Source organism: Propithecus coquereli, unplaced genomic scaffold (assembly GCF_000956105.1).
Source record: "Propithecus coquereli isolate 6110/MARCELLA unplaced genomic scaffold, Pcoq_1.0 Scaffold88, whole genome shotgun sequence".
Lineage (NCBI taxonomy): Eukaryota > Metazoa > Chordata > Mammalia > Primates > Indriidae > Propithecus > Propithecus coquereli.
In genome coordinates this window covers 4,527,930-4,551,538 of record NW_012155062.1, presented here as the reverse complement: position 1 = coordinate 4,551,538, position 23,609 = coordinate 4,527,930, and the positions used below count along the sequence as shown (strand labels likewise).

Here is a 23,609-nt window from a genome sequence, read left to right as displayed (position 1 = left end):
TTTCATATTTAGTTAAATTTCCTGAGTGTGCCAAATTTTTTGATTTAGATCTTAGGAGAAAGCTATTCAAGTATTTACGGTGAAGTGTCAAAAAAAAATCCCCCAAACTCCTGGCCCTAGTAAATGTATGACACTCTGTGATGACACAGAACTGGGCTTTGTTTCCTATCTGGGTGCATTTTAGAGCAGAACCCACATTACTTCTGGAGGAGAATCACGACCCTGTCCACAGGTCTTCCTCCTCTGTGCAGCTGGCCTTCCATTCAGGCGGGTGCCTTTTCAGACTCTTCAATTTTAATACGAGGATGTCACAGATCCCCTTGTTTTGCTAATTACTAGACAAGCACACGACTCTGTGTTGGTCCCTGAGCTCGGCGTACTTGTCAGAGTTGAGGGTCACAGCATGGACTCACTACCACTCAGGATGTGTTGAAAGATCGGCTGTGGAGTATAACGTCGACGAAAAATTGGCTGCAGGAACTGCCACCTGTCCATCGCTCTAATTCTCTGGATGCTAAGTCGACATCGGTACTGCCCAGCAGGAAGCTGCGTGCTCGGATTCCTTCCTTCCACTGGCTTCAGTAGTTCTGTCACCCTCTGAGACAATGCAAATTCCACTCCCAAGTTACCTGGCTAGAGGAAGATGACTTTTTCCTTTCAGTCTTAGGGTCATTTTTGCTTTCTGTTTTACAGTCGCTCTTATCACCTGCTAAAGAGGCACCATCAAAACTGGATTTTGACCTGGGGAAAGAAAAATCCAGGGAGTCTGTAACATAAATTTTTTATGCCACTAATTTATTGTAATAAATCTTGATTATTATACCATCTCATAAGAAAATCTGACATTTGCTTTTCTCTTCTAGATATCAATGATCATTCATGATACTCTGAGGACACTTCCATAGCATGTGTTTTAGGAGACTGGGGTGATTCGAGCAGGCTGCAATCACAACCTGTAGACATGGTAACTTACAAAGGGAGAAATGACAATCGAGTTGTGAAAGTAATTATGTCATTTTAAAAGTGTCTTAATCAGTATAAAGAGGAGTACTTGAGGCAAATTACTAAACAAAATTGCTGCCATAGTTTAATCAAAGGATATTTTTGTTTCAGAATTCCATTAATATTTAACAAGGATTAATTAAGTGGGGCTTTGTGTTAAACGCCTCAGGGCCCACAAGGCAGTTTTATCCTCAAGGAGCCTGTGTACACATGCATCAGACATTTTTTAAAAAAGGCAGTACATGATTTATTGCCCAAATAACACACATCATAGGAGTTAGGAGCAGGTATAGAGACAGTAAGTCTAAGAGGAGGTAAGAGAAGAGGAGAACAATGGGATGCGGCGGGTTTAATATGCTGGGCCTAACAGGAGACAGGAATTGGTCATGATGAGAAGAGACACAACTGCCTAGAGCAGGAAATCAGTCAGAGTGAAACCAGGAAAAAAAAAGAGAGAGAGCAAGAAAGAGAACAGGTTTGAAGTCAAGCCTTCTTTTGTCGTGTTAAGGGCAGAGGACAGAGCTCCAGGGTTTCTTTCTAAGGTGATTCTAGCCCTGGCTGTTCCTTTTGGTAGATGTGTAAATTTGCAAATATCTTCAAACCAATAGTTAAAAACGGTCATTTCAAACTGGAATGTATGTATGATTTTGAGAGGTGTATATACACATATATGAACGAGTTTTATAATTATGTAGTTGCTTTATCTTTAGGGGGAAATGGCACATGGAATCCATGATTTCACACTATCATTCCTTAAAATGATGCTCAGTTAAAAAAGCATTTGGTTCAAAGTGGATTTAAGAAGAATCTGAAGTAATTCAGGTCATATGTGGGTGTCCCAGAGGGACAAAAATGACTGAAGTTACAGAGATGTTAGGTTCCAGTTTTTTAGCTGTAAAAAGAGGGACCATATGATGTCCTCAGCCCTTTCTGGCCACAGCAGTTTATGATTCCACAATACTCAAGTCGCAGGTAAAATATCTGTCCGCAATTCAAGGTAGATGGATTTCACTTCAGCTATAGGACATTGAACCTATTCACAGATAGACATTCCCCGGGAATTCTAGGGATTACTTTTTTAGGAAGCTATGAGTAAACATTTGTACTTGAAAATAAAATTATTTTTACAAATGTCAACTTACCTTTTATTTATACTACTCACTAATTTGAATTTATCACTTCTACTGACTCGAATTAATAAATGTTCATGGAATTGCCAAAAAAAAAGATCCGATCTTTCGAGGCACTATGGCCGGCAAGCAAATGTGAGGAGCTGGGTGGCTCCACCCTTGATAATTTCAAAAACATGCAATCCAGGGAGCTTGCGGCAGGCTGCACTCTGTGGGTGGGGAGCCTATTTACACGGTGTCGATTTCTTTGAGTCTTCTCAACCATGTTGCTTTCACTTTCTACAGGTGACCATAAGCAGGACCAGAAGCCCAGGGCAAAATGAACATGTGCGGCCCCTGACACAAAATTGTTAAGAATTTCCAGGCAGTGAGAGCAGAGCATTAACCAAGCACGGGGTTTGCGACTGCATAGATTTTACTCCCATGAAGGTTAACATACATGCCCTGCTGATGAGTATGTTATTTTCCCTGAAGCCTGGGGAGGCTGGAGTAAAATCAACCGTGTTTTTAAGGTGCCTGCTGTAGCTGGTCAACAATGGGGAAAGATATGAGAAACGACATGCTTTGTGCTTTTGAGAAGAGAATCATTTGGTGAGTGAGGCAGGATGCTCTGACAGGGAACAGCTATAGAAAAAACAGTGACAGTGAGATGCCACAAAACAGACATGCAGAAAAGATGGAGAGATAATAGGGAATTAGAGTCAGAAAAGGAAAGTGTGGGGGAAGAGTTAAGACTTACGCTTGGTCTTGAACAAAGCATAGGTTTGGAGAGAAGACATGGGCTGGGTAGCCAGGAAGGAAGCAAAAAGCAAGAGTTAATTATTCATCCCTTAGCAGAGGCCAAAAGAAGTCGAAGGTAGCAGTTCTAGCAGTTCTAAGAATGGAGAAGGACAACAGTAATTCTTCTACAAAAAATCACGTTTACCCATCACTGACCATTCCTTTAACCACTTCCTTTTAAAGGCCAAAAAACAACTTTAAGTCTCTGTTTGGTAGTTAGTGCTCCTGAGAGTAACGGGGGCTACAGCTACACACCTTAGAGCCACCTCTCCCCTCCAGCCCCATGACCAAACCAGCCCCTGCCCCCAGCCGACACAGGAAACTGGTGGCTCCCAGGAAAGTGAGACAGCAGCGTGCACACCCAGAGACTGAGCAGACGCTCCGACCTGCCAGCCTTCCCACGTGCTTTATGACTCTAGGCCTGAGACTAGGCCACCCTGGCTTCATCCGTTAGCAAAATCAGCGCTCTCAGAAAGGCGCAGGTGATCTGTAGAAGGCTGGGGCAGGAAGGAGGAAGAGACACTGCTAAGAAGAGATGAGGGAGGGAGCCAGACACCGGTGGCCTGGGCGTCTAGGAAAAGTGCCATTCCTTCTCAGGGCACCACTAGCCTATAGTAGATGCTCCCTCTTAACAGTGACCATAACACTAGACATACCTGCTCCTCCCGCAAGCCCTCCTTCCCAAAAGGCAAAAGAGAACGAAGAGAGTCAACTGAGGACTCACCGTAGGGAAACAATTCTCTTCTGGTCTGGGGACTCGGCCTCCATGGACGGGGCAGGGGACTGGGCTGTTGGCGACCTGCAGAGTTTCTTTTTCTCCTCCACACCATTCTCAGCCTCTGAGCTGGAGAAGAAAGAGAAACGCTTCACCTTAGACATCTAGAGAGAGGTGGGAGGAAAAGCGAAGTAACCCTGCTTTCTGGAGGGTACAATGATCTTCAGTCCCCACTGACAGGCTCGTCAACTTTGACAGCTCGGCACTTTCCCGATCTCCATTCCAACCCCTCCCCCGGTGCCTCAAGGGCAGGGGCTGCGGGTCACGCCTGCTTAGCTTGTGAATGTCAGCTGTGTGGGGACTTGCTGGCTCCCAGTCTGAGCCGTAGGCCCCGTGCTGCCCAGCTCTGCTCTGCCAGGCTGGGAGGGCCCCTGGACACAGGCTCATGCTCGCCAGTGGCCTCCTGCAGGTGTGTGCCTTCCTGCTGGGAACCCCCACGCCTTTGTTTGTACTTCTCTTATGTCACTTGTCACCTTTTGTTGTAGTTACATGGGTCCCACTTAGGGTTACTGTTTTAACCAAGAACTTCCCTAAGCAATTTACAGTCTATAATCTTTACAACCACCTATGCTAGGTAGGAATTATTATCCTCATTGGACAGATATTCTCATTGAATATCGTGCCCAAGTTCACAGAGCTAGCCTTTACTCTAGTTGGAATTCAAACTCAGTTCTGTCCATCTGCAAGGCCTTTGTGTTCTCTTTCCCTCTCCCTAGGCATCCCTCCCAACCACCTACCCATCCCTTTATCTCCCTTATTAACTCTTCAGTGTGACCCCTCCCCAGTGGGGTGGGAATCTTATTCATCTTTATCCTAACCACAGGGTCTAGGGGCAGAGCTGGCACACGGTCATGATCAAGGCTTTGGAAAAAGTAGGTCTGACCTAGTAAAAGAGAGTGGTGGGGAGTAGAGGGGAAGGTGAGCAAGAGACTTTGCACGTTGACCCACTCACAAAGGCAGGACAACTGGCTTGGCGGATGCAGAAGGGAACTCACTTAGTTGGCAATTGCAGGCCTTTCGGGAAAGGGGAAAACATTTCCAAGGTGGGAAGTGGGAGAGGAAGGAATGTTGAAAGGAGGATACAAAATGTTACATATGACTCAGATCTTTACTGTCAGCCTGGGCAGCAAAGAACTCACAAAACTTACTTCTGAGAATGTGAGAACTCCATGGGGCCGAGCATAAAGACAGACATGTTAAGGTGGCATTGCCAGGACAGAGTAGCTCCTTTTAACCCTGATTTATCACCTATTATTTGCCTGCATATGATTGCTCAGGCAGGAAATGTTACTGTTCAATCTAAGCTTTGTGGTTATTTGCTTACTACTTTTTACAGCCTATGAAAACTGCAGCCTACCACTAGAAGTCCCAACCTAGCATCAAAATCAAGACCTGTGGCTCACGCCTGTAATCCTAGCACTCTGGGAGGCTGAGGTGGGAGGATCGCTTGAGCTCAGGAGTTAGAGACCAGCCTGAGCAAGAGCGAGACCCTGTCTCTACTAAAAATAGAAAAAATTAGCCGGGCCTGGTGGCGCATGCCTGTAGTCCCAGCTACCTGGGAGGCTGAAGCCGGAGGATTGCTTGAGCCCAGGAGTTTGAGGTTGCTGCGAGCTAGGCTGACGCCACGGCACTCTAGCCCAGGTGACAGAGACTGTCTCAGAAAAAAAAAAAAAAAAAGGGCCAAGTATATCTGACAAGGGTATCTAAATAACAATCCCTACAAATGGCCAATGCTCTCATTTTGTAGTATGCCTTTCTCTCTTCCTAAGTAGATGAATACCTGAGGACAGAGGCCCAACCTTCTGTTTCTTCAGTTCTTCCCAAAGTACTTAAAATAATTAAGGACATTAAAAGGACTCAGTCCATAAATGAGTGACAAAAGGTACATGGAAAGCCTTGAAATATTATTAGGAAAACACTGCTTTGGTTTAAAATAAAACAATTGGACCTTATTAAACTGAGCCCCAAGTTTCATTTATGAACTAAAAGAATTTTTAGAATGGTTAAGGGGCCTTAGAGTATATTTTTGCCTTTTTTCTCTACCCCCCTCAAGACACATACATTATCTCTATTCTTTAAAACCATCAGGCAGAAATCTACTTGAGAAGCCCTCTTTAAGTAGGAAGACTGTGTGGAACTTCGATAATCCATCTCAACATTCATTCGAATATCTGATGAATTTTATGCAGGGTCAGCTCAAGACTTACAGGCAGAGCCGTAGCTCTGCACAGCACCTCTGTGTATACACAGAGCCACTCCTGCTAAGAACCACTGAGAAAAAGGTGCCACTGGCAGAGAGATAGGTGCCTCTTGCTCTGGGCAGAAACAGCCAAGGTGCATAGGCAGCAAAGCTCAGGCTGGATTTCAGCCTTTCCTTGCCCTCGACTCTTCGTGGTCAGGCACTTTTGTGCAGTGCAGGGTGCTAAGTGCTCAACCACGTGTGGCAGGCCTGTTTCAGGGCCCCTAGCTCAGCACTGAAAAGATTACAGTGAGTTACTTTGTATCATCCCACCCAAGGGAAGTCTTTCAATGACAGAACATACAGTTGAGCTCAAGTTAACGTAGCCTCTTTCTAGATATTCCCCACTCCACTTTTCCCTAAACTTGGGCTTGGCCTTCAGCTCTGGTTCTCTCCTTGCAAGCCCTACCCAGGGGGCATGTCCTCCACAAAGCTCTCCATCCACCCAGTCTCCTCTGTCCTGCTGCTGGTTTTATAATTCACTACGTACCTACTCAATTAATGCTTTGTGCTGTTAACTTTTCTCCCAAATGTTTTAGTTATCCAGCTATTAGAATGGTCCTTAAAGGCAGGGAACATCTGTTTTTTTTTTGTTTTTTGTTTTTTGAGACAGAGTCTCGCTTTGTTGCCCAGGCTAGAGTGAGTGCCGTGGCATCAGCCTAGCTCACAGCAACCTCAAACTCCTGGGCTCAAGTGATCCTACTGCCTCAGCCTCCCGAGTAGCTGGGACTACAGGCATGTGCCACCATGCCCGGCTAATTTTTTCTATATATTTTTAGTTGTCCGATTAATTTCTTTCTATTTTTAGTAGAGACGGGGTCTCGCTCTTGCTCAGGCTGGTTTCGAACTCCTGAGCTCAAATGATCCGCCCGCCTCAGCCTCCCAGAGAGCTAGGATTACAGGCGTGAGCCACCGCACCTGGCCTGTTTTTATCCATAGCACTCAGCTCAGCGTTTTGCTTGCAGTGGTCATTTCTGTGTTGATTGATGTGGATTAACCATGTAGTGTCTCAAAGAGGAAGTGACATTTGTCTACGAACTAATTCAATTTCAGTTCTTGTTTACTTAAAAGTGCTGTAGGCCTAAGCAAGTTAATTCCCAACACAGGTGAGAGTATTCCTGCAAGTGCCTCTTGCCTTAGAGGTCTTGCCAGCAGCAGACTGGAACTATATGGAATCCGGTCAGCAGAGACATGTCTGTGTCGGGGCGAACACAGTGTGGGGGAGAAATGGAACACGTCCCCAAGGACCCTTGGTAACTTTAAAGGGGATGTCAATGAAGCTGAAGAGGTTTCATTTAAATCATGATACTAAGGAAATCAGTTTTTTAAAATAAGAAGACAAAGACCTTTCAGGGACATTGACTACAAGAGTCAGCTGAAAAATATATGAAAGAATCCAATCCTCGTCTTTCAACAAATATTTATTGGAATGGTGCTGCCGCAGGGTGCTCACAGCTCTGCAGGTGAGACAGGTAAGTGAGCTGACAGTTTCAAGTATCCACTGAAGCAGCAGAAGATGCTGGAAACACAGGATCAACCTCCAGTTGGCCTTGGCAGGCTGTGTTGTCTCCCAGCTCCAGCCCGATTTAAGCGGAGCAGTGAGCCCCGAAAGCTGCTCAGTGGGAATTTCAGAGCAGCGAGACAGTCATGCCTGTTTGTACCAACTACGCCTGACCTCAGAACTATTAGGGGACAGCGTTTTTACTACCTGCGAGGAAAAGCTGGTTTTAACAAAACACCGCCACACACTGTTACACAATCTATAAGTAAAGAAACAGGTTGGACGGTCCCTATCAACAGTCCAGTATTTGTCACTTCCCCTATACCTCATTAGTCTGATGATTTAAATTGGAAAGTTTCAGTTTTCAGAATTAGAATTCTTCCATGGAGCCAACTCTCATTCCTCCTGGAGGTGGTCTCTGTGAGTTTCAGGCGAACTCAACACTCCTGTCTCTCGTCACATCACTCCCCAGGCGCTGTCCCTCTGCTGAGAATGCACTACGCAGCGTCAACACGTGAGTCCAGGTAAATAAGCAGCTGCAGGGCAGAAGCTACGATTAAGCTGCACCTCAGGTAAACAAGTGCCTCACTGTGGCTCGGTCCAAGAGAGCGTGTTCCTTTCTAATCACAGAGATGACTCCCTGCGTTTGCAGCCACCTTCACGTTACATCGGTCTAAGCTAAGGCATAAAAACACATCACAAGACTTTCTTATGGTAGGAGAGGTAGGCAGTTTTACATCCACCATCATTTCTTAAACATCCCTGATCATCATTTTTAAAACCACAGTCTTGACCAACCAAGGTCGAGAAGTCACTTGAAGCTAGAATGTTTCACCAGACAATCTCCGTAGGATCAATTCCTGGAAATGGGACTGTGGTGGCCAAGGCCAGGTGTGCGCGAGCAGAGCGCTGCTGAAACTCCGTGCTGAAAACTAGGCTGGAGCCTCATGGACCCTTGCCGTGGCCTGCTGCCTGCCTAGTGGCTCCAGTGCTGGCCGGGAAGAGAGGGGCGACAGAGACGGAGGAGGCCCTGGGGACTGCTGGGCAGCAGCCATGGTACGAATAACAAGAAGTATCACAGTGACCAAAAAAAGGAAGTAGAATGGGGTGCAGAGGGCAGAAGTGGGTGCTGGAGACCAGGACACCCGGAGACCCTTTAGCTTCTCCAGTTCCATAAGCTTAGAATATCTCCAGTCAGATTTTCGTAAGTCAAAATTTACAATTCTGACGTAGTATATGTTTGGGCACTTTAAATTTGATTTATTTATATATCTAACTTATTATTTATCAACTTTAATATTTACTTCTGAATAGGTACTATAAACATGAGTACAAAATTTAAAAGTTACAAATGGCAAAACAAATTTCCCTTCCACCCCTGTTTCGTGGTGGCCCAGTTTCTCACCGCAGAGGCCCCCACTGTCCCCACCAACTTGTGTGTCCTCCAGAGAGTCTGTGCACATATGAGTGTGTAGATTTTTAAAGCACAAGTGATAGAGAGCATGCTATTCTACACCTTTCTTTCTTTCTTTCTTTCTCTCTCTCTCTTTCTCTTATTCTATCTCAGCGCCCTTTCCCTATCAGTACACGACGTCCAATGTAATGGATGAACTATAATTTAATCAGTTCCTTACTGATGGGCACGGAGGTGGATTCCAGTCTTTTGCAAATACAAACAACATTGCAACAAATGTCTTTATATGTTTATTATGTGTGTGAATATATCTATAGGATAATTTCCTTTAACTGGAACTCCTGTGTCAAAAAGTATATGATTTAAAAAATTTTACAGTTATTGCCAAATTGCCTCAGTAGAGATTTTGTGATCCACACCCACAATATACAGCAGTATTTATACATTCTCATTAATCAAGTGTTAAACTTAAAAAAAAATGTATTTCAAAGTACCTAGCAGAATACCCGGAACATGAAATAACGATAATTATTTCAATAATGACTAGTGTTAAACTTTTTGATCTTTGCAAATGTGAGAGGTTAAAAAAAAACTCAACCTGGGCAATATAGTGAGACCCCCACCTCTACAAAAAATATAAAGTTAGCTGGGCGCAATGATGTGTGCCTGTAGTCTCAGCTACTCGGGAGGCTGAGGCGGGAGGATCATTGGAGCCCAGGAGTTCAAGGCTGTGGTGAGTTATGATTTTGCCACTGTACTCCACCCTGTGTGACAGAGCGAGACCCCGTCGCAAAAAAAAAAAAAAAAAATCCCATTACAGGTTTTTTAATTTTTTTTGAGACAGGGTCTCTCTCTGTCACCCAGGCTGGAATGCCATGGCGTGATCATAGCCTCAAACTCCTGAGCTCAAGTAATCCCCTTGCCTCAGCCTCCTGAATAGATAGGATTATAGGCATGTGCCATGGCACCTGGCTAATTTTTTGTAGAGATAAGGTCTCACTATGTTGCCCAGGCTGGTCTTGAATTCCCGGGCTCAAGTGATCCTCCTATGCCTCAGCCTCTCGAAGTGCTGGGATTACAGGCATGAGTCACTGAGTTTGGCCCCATTACTGTTTTAATTTGTATTTGAGGTTGAGTATATTTTCACATATTTAAGAACTTCTTAAAAAATTTCCTGTTTTATGAATTAGCTGTTTACATATGTTCATTTTGCCAATTTTTCTAATGGGTTGGTGGAGATATTTAGGAAAAACAACTCTTATCATAACTGTATCACAGATTCTTGGCAACATCCTAGAATTGACATTTTAAATAAATTATCTTAAACGTTTAGGAAAAAGTGGAGATGAAGGGTTAGCATGGCATTAAAACATAATATTAACGTCAAACTAACTTCTTTTTGTTGTAGAGTGACTTACTGGCAGATAGATAAAGGAATGCCAAAAGCACAGTATTCTTTGACTTCAGCAAAGCCTTCAGTGAAATCCGACAGGCTTCCAGTTCAGATGGAGAATGGGAACACAAACGTGACTGTCTCTCCTTTCTTTGTAAGGCCCCTGAAAGGAGTATTTATAAAAGAAGTAATAATCCTGCTACAGTACAGTGGAGGGAAACCATCAATAGAAGAGTGATTTCCCCAAATTTCTGAAAAATGGAAAGCAGAGAGTAAAGTATGATGTTTACTTATGGGTAAAGGAAGCCGTAGTGCAGAATCCGGGCACCGATGAGGGATACGAGAATAGGGATCTGTTTGTCAAAAAGTCCTATGAGATGCTATAGCAGGAGTAAGTGAGAAGTTGCTGAAAACATTAGATTTAATTAAAGGCGCACCTGTGAGAAATCTTTGACATCCCCTTCCTTGAATGGCAGGCAGTCAAGAGCTTGGCACAAGAGGGAGAAACATCGGAAGGGTCATCACTAAAAAAACCGAACAACTTAGGTGTAGAAAACCAGGGTACCTATTAATAGTATGGGGGACAGAGCCCCAGAGTAAATACTCAAGAGTAAATACCTGTGTAAGATAGTCCTCAAAGTGCCAACTCCCTACCCACGAACGTAGAAAGATCCGGGACAGCTACTCTGGTCCCTTATTCTTTTTTTTTCTAGTCCCTCATTCTTTTTTTTTTTTTTTTGAGACAGAATCTTGCTCTGTTGCCCCAGCTAGAGTGCCTTGGCTTCAGCCTAGCTCACAGCAACCTCAGACTCCTGGGCTCAAGCGATCCTCCTGCCTCAGCCTCCCGAGTAGCTGGGACTACAGGCATGTGCCACCATGCCTGGCTAATTTTTCTATATATATATTTTTAGTTGTCCAGCTAATTTCTTTCTATTTTTTAGTAGAGATGGGGTCTCACTCTTGCTGAGGCTGGTTTCGAACTCCTGACCTTGAGCGATCCACCCGCCTCGGCCTCCCAGAGTGCTAGGATTATAGGCGTGAGCCACCGCGCCCGGCCTTAGTCCCTCATTCTTAAATATGAAATGACAACCAAGGATTGCTACATCTTAGAAGAAAACCTGAAATCTGAAAGAAAGACCAAGATAAACCAATACAAAAGGTAAAATCCCGGGGAACCTGACTTTGATGAACAGAAGAATACTCAAGAGAAACAAGCAAATAAGAAAAACAAAATCCAAAGCCTCATGAATATCTTCCTTGGCTACATTAGGGAGAAGACAGCACCCATAAGACAGAACCGCGTCGTGCCGAATCCTTCTCGGAGCCCACCAGGCACCTCAGGGGCTGCCATACGCGGCCCCTGGGCCTATGGTCTCCGTCACTCACCCCACTCCTGCCACCCGCCCAGCTTCAAGAGAAACCTGAGCACTGGCTGTTCCCTCTGCCTTGGACGCCCTGCCCCGGAGAGCCCTACCCCGGGGCTCTCTCTCTCACGCCCTTCATGTCTTCACTCTGACGTCACCTTCTCAATGAGACCTATATATTCAAAAAATAAGGTAAAAGCATCAAAGAAGTAAAGGAAGATAGCATCAAGATACAGAAGTTCAAAAAGAGAAAAGGGAAAGACAAGACATATCAGTCAGGCACTTCTGTACCAAATGCATAGGCATTCTAAACAGAAAACAAAAGAGGGGAAGGGCAGACGTTATTAAGGAAAAAAAAGGGAGGTAAAAGGGCAGAGGTCACTAATTTCTTATTCTAAAAAGTGGGGAGTCAAAGTGATTTAACAAGAGATTTAGGTAGATGTATTATTTAAAGAGACAAATGCACGACAACAGGATCTAGAAAGAGTGTTATGCCTATTTAAAAGGGAGAATAGGAAGAGAGGTAGGCAGGGAGTTAGTATAAGTGAGTTGATTCTTTTCCATCAGAACAGGAAGTTGAGAGATAAGGCATAAAACTAATAAAGCAAGAAAGAGCAGGATACACACTTTTTTTTTTTTTTTACAGATAATGATGTAACCACTACAATTAAAATCAGGCACAGTTAAGTGGTAGCTACTTAAGGAGGCAGCTGGGAGATGGGAGAGGGGGGAGTTCACAACCACATTTTAATGCATGATATTATTTTGGTAAACATTTAAAAATTTAAAAAATCTTTATTAATATCCTTGTAGAAAAGACAGAAAATACAGAGTAGATAATAAAAATGGGCAGATTTACTATCTTCAAATGTTTGAGCTCTTACTATGTATAAAACCTAACACTAGATTCTGTGTTGTCAAGGGACTTAGCCTTTACTGTGAATTTTAGTTTAGCACATGAAGAAAGAACAAAACAGGTCATAAGGGTTATTTGCCATAAAGATAGTGTCTAAGGAATTCAGAAATCTCTTCTAATTGTAAAGAGGAGACTCAGGGAAGCTGTGTGGGGTAATATGTCTAATCTAATTTAGCAGAAACAAAGTATGACTGTCAGAAATGTATTTCGGTATAAGAAATCAGAAATGTGAATTATATTTCTATTTGTTGTATAAAACAGTAAAGAGAAAACAGTTCCTCAGATTGGAAAAATCAAAATCTGCCATTACTGCATCACAGCCATCGGTGCCGCCTCTCGGCCCAAAGAAACGCTGTAACTGTGCAATGTTTATTGTGGAAGGTTGAGATTTAAGCTGGGTACATATAATTTGGGCAGATAGCAATACCACAGGGGCATGAGAAATGCAAGGAAAGGCAGAAGCAAAAATATGCAGATGAGGAAGGCTCACACTCTTACATGAAAATTCAGCAGTTTGGTTTTTTTTTGGAGTACAGGCAGCAAGAAGCAGCAGAAACTAGGTAGTTGTGAATTTTGAGGGCTTGTGAATCAAAGAGGGCTTAGCTTTTAGGCTGCATTCGATTGGCAGTGGGGATTAACTGAAGATTTTTAAACAGAAGGAATGAAATGACGAGATACCAAGTGCCTGGCTTTCCCCCGTACGCATCACGGGGGCCTGACGGGACACGAGCTTCCAGAGGAGTCTGCCCACGCCAGGTTACAGGGATGGGGAGGTGGGGGCGCAGCCGGAGAGGAGACGGAGAGGCGGGCAGGGGTGGACGTGAGGGCAAGAGCAGAGACTGCACTGCATAATTCAGAGGTAACACTGGAGCGAGCGGGGAGTGCAGGCGACGCGGAGGAACACCCGAGATGACTCCGAGATTGACGGGCACGGAGAGGGCGGCACGGACAGGAAACGCGGGAGGAAATGCAGTTCGCTGGGAAGGGTTTTGCAGATCTAGGTTTAGATATAAAAGCCACATATTGATAACAGGCATAAAAACTACCTAAAAAACCCAAAGAAATCAACAATGAAAGAGCATCCGACTCTGCAGGGGAGGAGCTCCGCCAGCACGGAAGCTAATTCCGCCGAGTCCCACGAGATCGCCACAGCGAGGAGCGACACCGCCACGTCAGCGGCCGCCGGGCCCGAGCGACGCTTTGGCAGAGGCCACTGTGTGGCTCCGTCAGACCGCTCCCTGCTCTCGGAGCGCCCCCTGTTCTCGCTAACGCGGACAAGTCAATCATGCGGCTCACCGCCACCTTTATATCTCCTCCAAATTCTGTCTTCCTAAAATACCACTTTTCTTTCAAAGCCTACGGCAACTCGCACAACTCCAAAAAGCATTTAATCGGCATTTAATTCTGATTCTGAAGGGGCAGAAACCCAACTCAAACTAGCTTATCTTTAAAAAAAAAAACCAACCAAATAGCCCCCAAGGGCTTTTGTGACTGCTTTAAGATGAAGTCAGCAGTAGGGAATGGCCGCAGCTGCAGAAGTTTCCCTTCCACCCCTGGAACGCACAGCAGTGATCTCCGGGGTCCCCCTCTTTAAGTCTTCAGGGACGTCAATGCGCGATTCATCCTCCTGAGACACGCCTCCATTATGTCATGCCAGCAGCTCCTCAGCCAACAATGGCTTTCTGTTGAGCGCCAGATTGAGGCATTTGGACGTGAGCCAAGACCCTCTAGAGTGTCACAACCTCCTTCTACTTTTCAAAAAGAATCCTCCATTCTATCATGTTAGCCTTCTCACTATGGCCTTGCTTATGCCGTGTTCCATCCCTCCTCTGTGCGCTGGCTCTCTGTTCTTCCAGCCTGGAATAGCCTCTCTGCTCCCTTCTAACTGTCGACAGCTACCTGTCATTCTAGACTCAGGACAAGTCCAATCAATCCCCCCTTTGATATTGGCCTCCGTCTCTTTATTTGCAATGTCTGGATGTAAGAAATCACGCAATTAATACTTGTTGACTGTACAACTGGGTATATTTGCAACACAGGACAACAATCAGCATTCTAAAAAGGGTTTGGGCTTAAATCGTATCTCAAAACCTACCAGGTAAACTCCTTCCCAAGTGTGGTAGACAAGTCCTATTGGAAGAGGGCCATGTTGGGCTTGGAAGGAAAAGGCCAGTCTTTTCCCTTTCCCCATTGCTGAATCAGCATTGTATGCAAACTTACTTTTCAAACTGATTGTTAGATGAGCAATAATCTGGAGCCATATGGAAACTTGAAAAGACTGTCTTCACTATTGGAAGAAACGATAGCAAGCAAAACCATAATCAGACCAAATAACTTCTCAGCCATGGCATTTTGAGGCCAAGCACAGCTGGAAAACAACAAAGGAAAATAAGAAAATGCATCAAGGAGGCAGCAATTGACTTTTCCAATTTCCAGTCAAGGTAGATTGATGCTGCTGATTGTGAGTTCTCTTTTGTGATTTGCAGCCTTAGTGCATAAATACTATTTTGCATTGCTAAGTACTAAGAAAACTGCTAAAAATATATATTGAATATATCTCCTCCAAACTAGAATATAACCTCCTCAGGAGGAGGGACTTTAAATATTTTTCGAATTTCTGTCTTCATTGCATTTTGAAGTTCTTCTTCCACCAGCAATTCTGAAAGTCAGAATGAGCCACTTTTCATACACCTATGATGTAACAGAGGACATCTACTTGGTTACAGTTTTTGGCCTGAAGAATGTATTTAGGGAATAAACTGGTTTTTTAATAGAATGAAAACCTTACTCAAACAGAAAGATAGGAAGGCAAAAAAATAGGGCATAAAGTCCAGAAAAAAATATTTAGAGAAAATACAATATTAACAAATCTTCAGCTATCAGGGTAAATATTCAAAAGATCATAAATATCAAATAAGATCGAAAAGGAGTTCAAGTACTTTAGGAATAAGTATAAATTAAAACCTGGATTATGAAGAGCAATATGGTCACTGAGAATACTGTTTTGGAGGTAATATAGGGAAAGAATATGCCCAGTGAAGAAAAAACATTTAGCAGTGGTCCCTGTTCTCAATATATTTACAGTTGAACAGTTTAAGCGCACACACAGAAAACAAAACCCACTGCCTTATCAATGCCATTAAAACTCAGAATAGGCCCGGCGCGGTGACTCACGCCTGTAATCCTAGCTCTCTGCGAGGCCGAGGAGGGCGGATTGTTTGAGCTCAGGAGTTCGAGACCAGCCTGGGCAAGAGCGAGACCCCGTCTCTACTAAAAATAGAAAGAAATTAATTGGACAACTAAAAATATATAGAAAAAATTAGCTGGGCATGGTGGCGCATGCCTGTAGTCTCAGCTACTCGGGAGGCTGAGGCAGGAGGATCGCTTGAGCCCAGGAGTTTGAGGTTGATGTGAGCTAGGCTGACGCCACAGCACTCTAGCCCGGGCAACACAGTGAGACTCTGTCTCAAAAAAAAAAAAAACAAACCCAGAATAAAGAATGTTAACTCTTCTCTTTTTGATTTTTCATAATTAAGTGGGGTTCATCATAGAGGAGATTAATTTGGAACCCTGTTTTAAAGGAACAGAAGACCAAGGATAGTACAAAATTGGGCGAATTTCAAGCAAAAGTCATAAAAAGTTATAGTATACAAAAAAGGAGAAGGGAAAGCATGAGTAACTTACATATGGGGAAGGGCGAAGAGAAGTGTTTGTAGCATAGCAGGTGCCAGGCGAGTGGAACCATGAGGAAGAGAGTGGCTGAGGTGTGGTACTTACTGGCGGAGGGAGCAGGGTGCGGCTGAGCTGAGGAGTTCTGAATCTAGGAGGTAAAAGCAGGTCCTGTCATGGTTTCCTGAGATGTGGCCGTTTATGAAAATGATACTCATAAGAAAATTACTGTATATCTTCTGGTAGACAGTACCGCAAGACGGTAACTTCAGGGAGACCCGGGGCTATGGTCTGAATGTTTGTGTCTCCCCCCAATTCATATGATGACATCCTAAACCCTAGGGTGATAGTGTTAGGAGGTGGGGCCTTCGGGAGACGATCAGGTCATGAGGGTCCTTCTTCCATGTGAGGACACAGCAAAAAGACAGCTGTCCGTGAAGCAGAAAGGGGCTCCACACCAGATCCTGAACTTCCAGCCTCCGAAACTGTGAGGAGTGAATTTCTGTTGTTTATAAGCTATCTGTCTATGGGTATTTTGTTATAATAGCCTCAGTGGACTAAGGCACTGGGTTTAGAGGTAGTCTTGCAGGAGAGAGAGGGAACGAGGACCACGTGGTAGGAGAGAAAGGGAACGAGCAGGAGGCAGAGGTGCCCTAGATTGAGCATGGCTGAAAACTTCACGGGCAGAATGTTTCTTTATGTTAATACAAACTCCCCTTGAACTAAATTTCAATTCTCTTGTCTGACCTCAGTAAAATTATACCTGTGATAAGAAGTTTTATTCAGGGGGGGGAGAGGAGGGGGAGGGGAAGAGGAGAGAAGGGGGAGAGAGGGGGAGAGAGAGAGAGAGAGAGAGAAGGAATATGTATCATGCCAGAAATACACGTATTTGGCCAGAAGGGAACTTTTTACCTATTAATATCACATTAACCTTTTAGTTTAAAACAGACAACGTAAACTAGGGCCCTTGAAAACACACTTGGGAGAGAGAAACGTTTGCTTTTGTTCCGAGGCCCCCTCCACTCCCCGGATGCTTGGCCCTCAGCTGAGCTTCGGAGAGGAGAGCTGCCTCGTGCCACCCCGGCATCTGCGATGCCTACAGCCCTTTCTTCCCTCTTAGACCCTTCATCTCCTGTAACTCTGTCTTCTGCTCCACGTACGAGGGGGAAAAAGAGATCAAAAGCCAGCGAGAGCTAAGAGACCAAGTACACGGGCATTGCAGCAGTGTTAAAAGTCACCGCGAGAGTCCAAAATAGCACCAGAGAGCGCCCCCGCCGCCGCCTCTCCTTCGTTTCTTTCTCAAACTCGGCTTCTCTGCTTCCTCCGTCCCGCGCTCCGATCTCAGGTTCAGAGCGGCGTGCGCGTGAGGACAGCGCGTGAGGACAGCACAGGTGCTCACAGGACGCCCCACGCAGGAACTTCCCGGAGGCCCGGTTCGGGTTTCACGCTCACGCCACACCAGGTGACGACACGGGCCCAGAGCACTGCGGATGTCATCCGCACACACGTACATTCTCTTTGCTTCAATGCCGTGTATTATTAAAACTCAGGATTCCTTTTCTAATGAAAAATTAAGGGGACTCAACTTCTAGAGAAGAAAGAGATTGTCACTTTTAAAAAATGGGACACTACATATTAGAGAAAATAGTTTTCTGTAAAGAGCTTTGGTTTAACCAAAACACTCCCAAACTAGACACACTTACTTAAGGAAAGAGCAGTTCATGCTATCCTATGGCAAAATAATAAGAGTATAGCTTTAATTATTTCAAATTGTAAGAGAAATTTCAAAGTGTTAATGTAATCTACCTAAGAAATGAATGTCTCTTGTCTGTATTTGGTTTTCCCCAAAATCTATTTTGTACAAATTAGTGTATTTTGTACAGATTAGTGTCAATAATATGGAATTATTCCATACTTTTATTATGTAATATAAAAATATAATTTAATGCTATTATATATTGTTTATATGTATCAAAATATGAATTGAGGAACTAATGAAAACTTCTCTCTACCATTGAATTATGTTTACTCCAATACTGTAAATACAACTAACATGTACAGGATACAAGAATCAGATTTGATGTAATTTATACACAACAATTAGTACCTCTTTCAAGGAAATAAGCAGTGACTCTAAACAGATTTTAATCTTATATTTGACATCCTTATTTACTGTCCTTAATTTCTCCCACCACAAACATGCATCGTCTCTATCTACATTGGAAATATATTGCTTGGAAAACACATCTGCGCCTCCTTCCTCTTCCTTGCCACTCCTTGCTACTGGGTTTTCCGGATGACTTTATACTTGCATTGTGCTTTGCTGTTCTCAAAGATCACTCACACCCACCACACCATGATACCACACTAACCCACATGCCAACCTTTTGAGGCAGGCATGTAAGAAAGGCGTCACCCCGTCTCACAAACAAGGAAGCAAAGATGAGTGTGTCGAGGGCCCACAGAACCCAGTCTCAGTGACCGGAGCCTCCATTCCTCTCAGACGTTGACTACTAACAGCTTTCTCTCGACAGGCCCAATCAGACACCAAGACTCGTGGACTCTACCTACTTCAATAGTTTCTAGTTAAGGCCCCTCCTTCTCTTTCCCTAGCCTGGTTGGCTTAGCTAGGGTCCTCAATGCTCCTGCCTGGCGCACACTATATCTCCCTACCTCATTTCTGTTCTGTGTGATACCACCTCCTTCCACCTGTATGGAAGATCACTTTGCCTGGTGATCTCTGAAAAGCCCGAGTATGAGCACATCGTTCCTCCGCTCCCTTTAAAGCCCCTTTGGTTCTCCATTGCCTACAGGATGAAGCTGAAGACGAGTGAAGTGAGTAAGTCCTCTGCAATGCAAAGCCTCCCTTTCTAGCTTTTAACCTCCTGTCATGCCTTCCCCGGAGCACCCTCCACTCAGATCACCGTGCCGTCTCTGTGGTCCCCCATAAGCACAGTTTAGCTTTCAAGATTTAGCTCTGGCTGGGGTCACCTCCTACGTGAAGACTTCCCCAACTCCCTTTGGGTCCCAAGGACTGACCTTTCCCTTTCTTGTGCTCCTTCCCAATGCCCTATAAGGTATGATTATCATGGCAACTATATCGTTTTAATATGAGGGGTTCCTAAGAATTATGAACTGGCTATTATTTATCTTTCCTCAGCTTAGACCATGAGCCCCTGAAGGGCATTTTCCTGGTCTTATCCCTGCAAAGGTGCTCCATTCATTTCATGTTCCTTACGCCAGTTCTGAAGGCCAGGTTTTCTGATTTCTAGCCTGGAGCTGTTTTTTGGCTACACCGGACAGTATAAATAGCAACAGGAAAGGATGTGTTTCCCTTGGAATTCCTGGGCTTGGGAAGATTGGCATGGGCAAGGCCAGAGAAGCTTTCTGCTGGGGGTTGGATCCTGTTCTGGCAACCTCAGACCAAACCAGAGAGGGTGGTTTTGGTGAGGCAACAGCTTGCCCTTCCAATTCCTCCAGACAAAGATCAGACAAATTCATCCTGTCCTAGTGGTGGGTAAAGAAGGGACATTTCCATTGCGGAAGCTTTCCCGTGTCTTCCCTTGAAACTGGGGGAAAGGTGGTGCAGTCTGCCCGGTTACTCAGGCCAGACGGTCTCATCAGCAAGGCTGGGAGGGGCCAAGATGCCTTAGTTTGCTTTACTTTGTTAGTGTTTAAAGGGCAATGCTTAGATATTACAGATCCCAAGAATCCAGAAAACACGGTTGCTTTTCTCCACTGGAGGCCTTTTTGGATATGGAGAAGGTTCTCAGACAAGATTCTCTATTGCCTGACCTCAGGCTTCCTCATGGTAGCTCAATGCCCAGTTTCTGGGAGTGGCATCTTCATCAGGGATGTTTGTCATACTTCAGTGTCTTAGTAAGGCCCTGGCTGCCCTCGCCCCACACCAGATCCTCCCTCCCGCAGCCCGTGTCACAGGGCTGCTCTCTGTCAGATCCTACTGGAATTTAGAAAACACAGACACAGGCTTTCCCCACCCCCATCTTTAGAAGCTTTGGGGGAAAGAATCTTTGGGGAGTGTTTCCGCTGACCACCGAAGCTAAGCGTTGTTGGTAAGAGGAACAGTGGCACCGTCTGAAAATCAGTCACGGTTCCTGCTGGATTCCATTAGAAACACTCAGACTGGTCTCATTTTTGGGGTCGATACTACATTTACAGAATAGCTGAGTCATTAAGGGTATCCATTTATTTTCACAAATGGTTAAAAAAGTTTTTTTTTTTTTCAAGACAGAGTCTCACTCTGATGCTGTGGTGTCAGCCTAGCTCACAGCAACCTCAAACTCCTGGGCTCAGGCGATCCTCCTGCCTCAGCCTCCCAAGTAGCTGGGACTACAGGCATGCGCCACCATGCCCAGCTAATTTTTTCTATATATTTTTAGTTGTCCAGCTAATTGCTTTCTATTTTTAGTAGAGACGGGGTCTTGCTCTTGCTCAGGCTCGTCTCGAACTCCAGAGCTCAAACGATCCACCTCCCTCGGCCTCCCAGAGTGCTAGGATTGCAGTCGTGAGCCTCCACACCCAAGCTAAAAAAGTTTTAAACCACTTATTATGAACATTTTCTAACATACACAAAAGTAGCCAGGGCATTAGAAATATTATAAACAAGCCAGTATTGTTTGTTTCATCTACATTCTTACCCGCTACTCCCACCTCCTATTTGTTTTGAAGCAAATCCCAGACATTATCTTTTCATCTGTAACTACTGCAGTAGGTAGTGCAATGTACTATCGACCTAAAAAAGATTAAAATTTGTAACTGATTTTAAAAAAATGAGTGAAATCTAGGTGTTCTTCAAGGACGGTATTAGCACTACATAGTAGTATTTAAGATTGGTGTGGACTAAAGCATTTCTATGCACACTGCTGGATATTTGGGTACCCAGTAGGGTATTGGGAAGGTTCACATTCCCTGCACTAGTCCACAGGGCTCCCGCCAGCATGGCAACAGGAGATACCCACCTTGACATCACCAGGTACCGGAGTCCCTTTTTTCTTGGGGCCCTACCTGCGCTGGCTATTCTGGAGAGAGGAAGAAATAGAAATGATATTCTCAAATCTCAATGCCTGCGTCAGATTAGGCTTTCTTGAAGATGAAGAGAGATTCCTAATTACATGGGTGAGCATAAAGCAAGTTATAATTATGCACAGAACATATTGAAGTGGATAGGCTGCCTGACTCCAGGTGCGATGACGGAGCCACGCCTGCACCGTCTGTGCCCACACTGCGGCTGCTCCCCTTCAACACCCACGAGGGGCAGTGGTGAGAGAAACCTGAGCAGCGGCAGACACAGGTGGTGATGTGACTGCCAGGCCGCCCACTTCCTCTGGCCCATCAATACCCTGTGTCAGCAAGATCTCGGGCCGTGCTGGCCCTTGAGACTGTCTGGGCTTTCACATGGACATGCTCACTTGTCTCTGAGAATTTGCAGGGTTAGGTCAGACCTCTTGAGCACAGAAAAGTAACAATTCTGCACTGATCTAAAAAATGAGCAGTATGTGGGCTTGAAGCAAAATATGAAATTGGAGATGCAAAGATCAGTGCTCTCAAAAAAGTATTATATTCTCATAAACATTCTCAAACTCATAAACATTGACAAATTCCTCAAAAGTTACCTGTTCCCTTATTCACGCAAGAGGTTCTTGCCAATTCTTAGAGCAAAAACCTGCAGAATTCTGTTCATGAAAAACAGCTCTTCTGTAACAGTTCCCAACCTTTCCTTGAATGGCTTCAGATAGCAAACAGGCAGGTTGCCTTACAAAGGCCACTAAAGAAACAACTTTTCTAAGCTGGGGGGCCAGCTTGTTTTAAGGCAGACATCTGCATAGCATGGTGTGCTCAGTAGTGGGAGATGATGGGAAAGGCTCCTCTGTAGTGTCCATAAATTCCCTCGAATGCCCCCCTCCCCCAAGGTGCTCCACCTAGATTTCTTCCGAATAATCTCCTCTGGAAAAGGTAGGTCAGGATTGGTGGTGGTGGTAGTGGTGGTATAGTGTTGGAAGCCATCTATATCTTTTACAGCTCACAGTTTTCTGTTAGGAATCTAACAACATGAATGTAGGAGTCACCGATGGAGTCTTTCTATCACAGCCAAGAGAAAGCCGGTTCTACAGAGTGGAGACAGCAAAGGTATCGTGCATCAACTATGTCAACATCCTCACTGGCAGAGCTGTAGGTGACCGCGCATAGGGTGTCTTTGAAGATGGAGGGGAAGGGAGGTACGAAAGGGGATGCTGGGGGGTTCTGAAACCTCAACGTTTGGCCTGCAGGGCCCCATTTTGTTTTAAACTAATTAATAGGGCCCTGGCTCAGCACAGAAATGCACAGATTGAAACAGCACTTACCAAAACCAGGACTGAAAATACAAATAAGGTTGAAGAACTTTTCTCTCCTCCATTAAGGGTCATTTCAGCTGTGCGTGAGCCATACAGTTTCTGAAAGATCAGTCTTTGAACTCCATAAATTAGTGGTTCTCAAAGTGTGGCCTAAGAACCTTCTGTGTCAGAACCACCTGGGGATGAAGTGAAGGGGCTTAGAAAACTGCACTTAGCCCTACTTCAGATGTTTTTAAGACTTGAGTCTTACACCCTCTAAAATATTGGAACTTTTGAGGCAAGTGTCAACCAAGCCAAGATTATGGGGCCAAGTGGGAAGCAAATCAATTACTTTTGTTTTTCTTCCAGCAATCTTGTAAGGGGGGCTGGAAGAGAATGGTAAATTTGTCAGCACAAACCAGTACTACTAGAAGAATAATCCTCATTAATGATGAATCTGTAGTCATACTTTCAGGAAAGAAATTTCTAATTAGTCAGTACTGACTTTGGATAATGAGATACATTATCCAAAATCAAAATATGGACCACGTTTAGGTTTCCTTTGGGAGATACAATTAGTCATGGTTTTTGTTTTATTTTTTGGTATTATCTGTGGTTGTCAAGGTTTCTACAATAAATGAGCTTCTTAGAATCATAGATATTAATTTTTTAAATAGTTCTTTGAAGAAGAGGAGAAAGAATAGGGACCATATTTGATTTTGAGATACCAGTTATGCATGGTATCTTAAACTAGAGCAGATTTCAAGTACATTTTTAGGGAGGGATTTTGAGCAGGAGGCACACAGAAAAATCTATAAGTTTTATAATACATAAATATAAATATACCTTGGGAAATGCATTTTAAGTGGGATTTTGAATGAATTTGTTTCAAAATCATGACTGATGTAAATATTTGGATGAAGAAGGTAGGGGAGATGAGATTAGGAGTTAGTGGGTTAAGGTGCTAAATTCAAATCCTATCTGTTTTTGCTTTTGCTTTGCCTGGTATTCAGTGGGACAGTTAACCTTCCTGTTGAAGTATCTTTATAGACATATCAGAAATAATTCCTTCTCTTAGGATGTTGTGAGACTTT

At 44.3% G+C, this 23,609-nt stretch overlaps 1 protein-coding gene across 7 annotated transcripts in view; it reads right to left on the bottom strand.

Annotated features, from left to right (window-relative positions):
• GRAMD3 (GRAM domain containing 3) overlaps positions 1-23,609 on the bottom strand; it is a 102,436-nt gene that overhangs the window by 22,756 nt on the left and 56,071 nt on the right. For 6 of the 7 annotated variants that reach the window (XM_012664315.1, XM_012664313.1, XM_012664317.1 and 3 more), the window contains exons 2-3: positions 3,637-3,756; positions 630-741 (exon numbers count right to left, since the gene is read on the bottom strand). In XM_012664315.1, the coding sequence (XP_012519769.1) occupies positions 630-741; positions 3,637-3,756 (232 nt within the window). Of the gene's footprint in view, positions 1-629; positions 742-2,871; positions 2,915-3,636; positions 3,757-23,609 lie in introns of those variants that run through there. The other variant, XM_012664319.1, reaches the window with a different exon arrangement.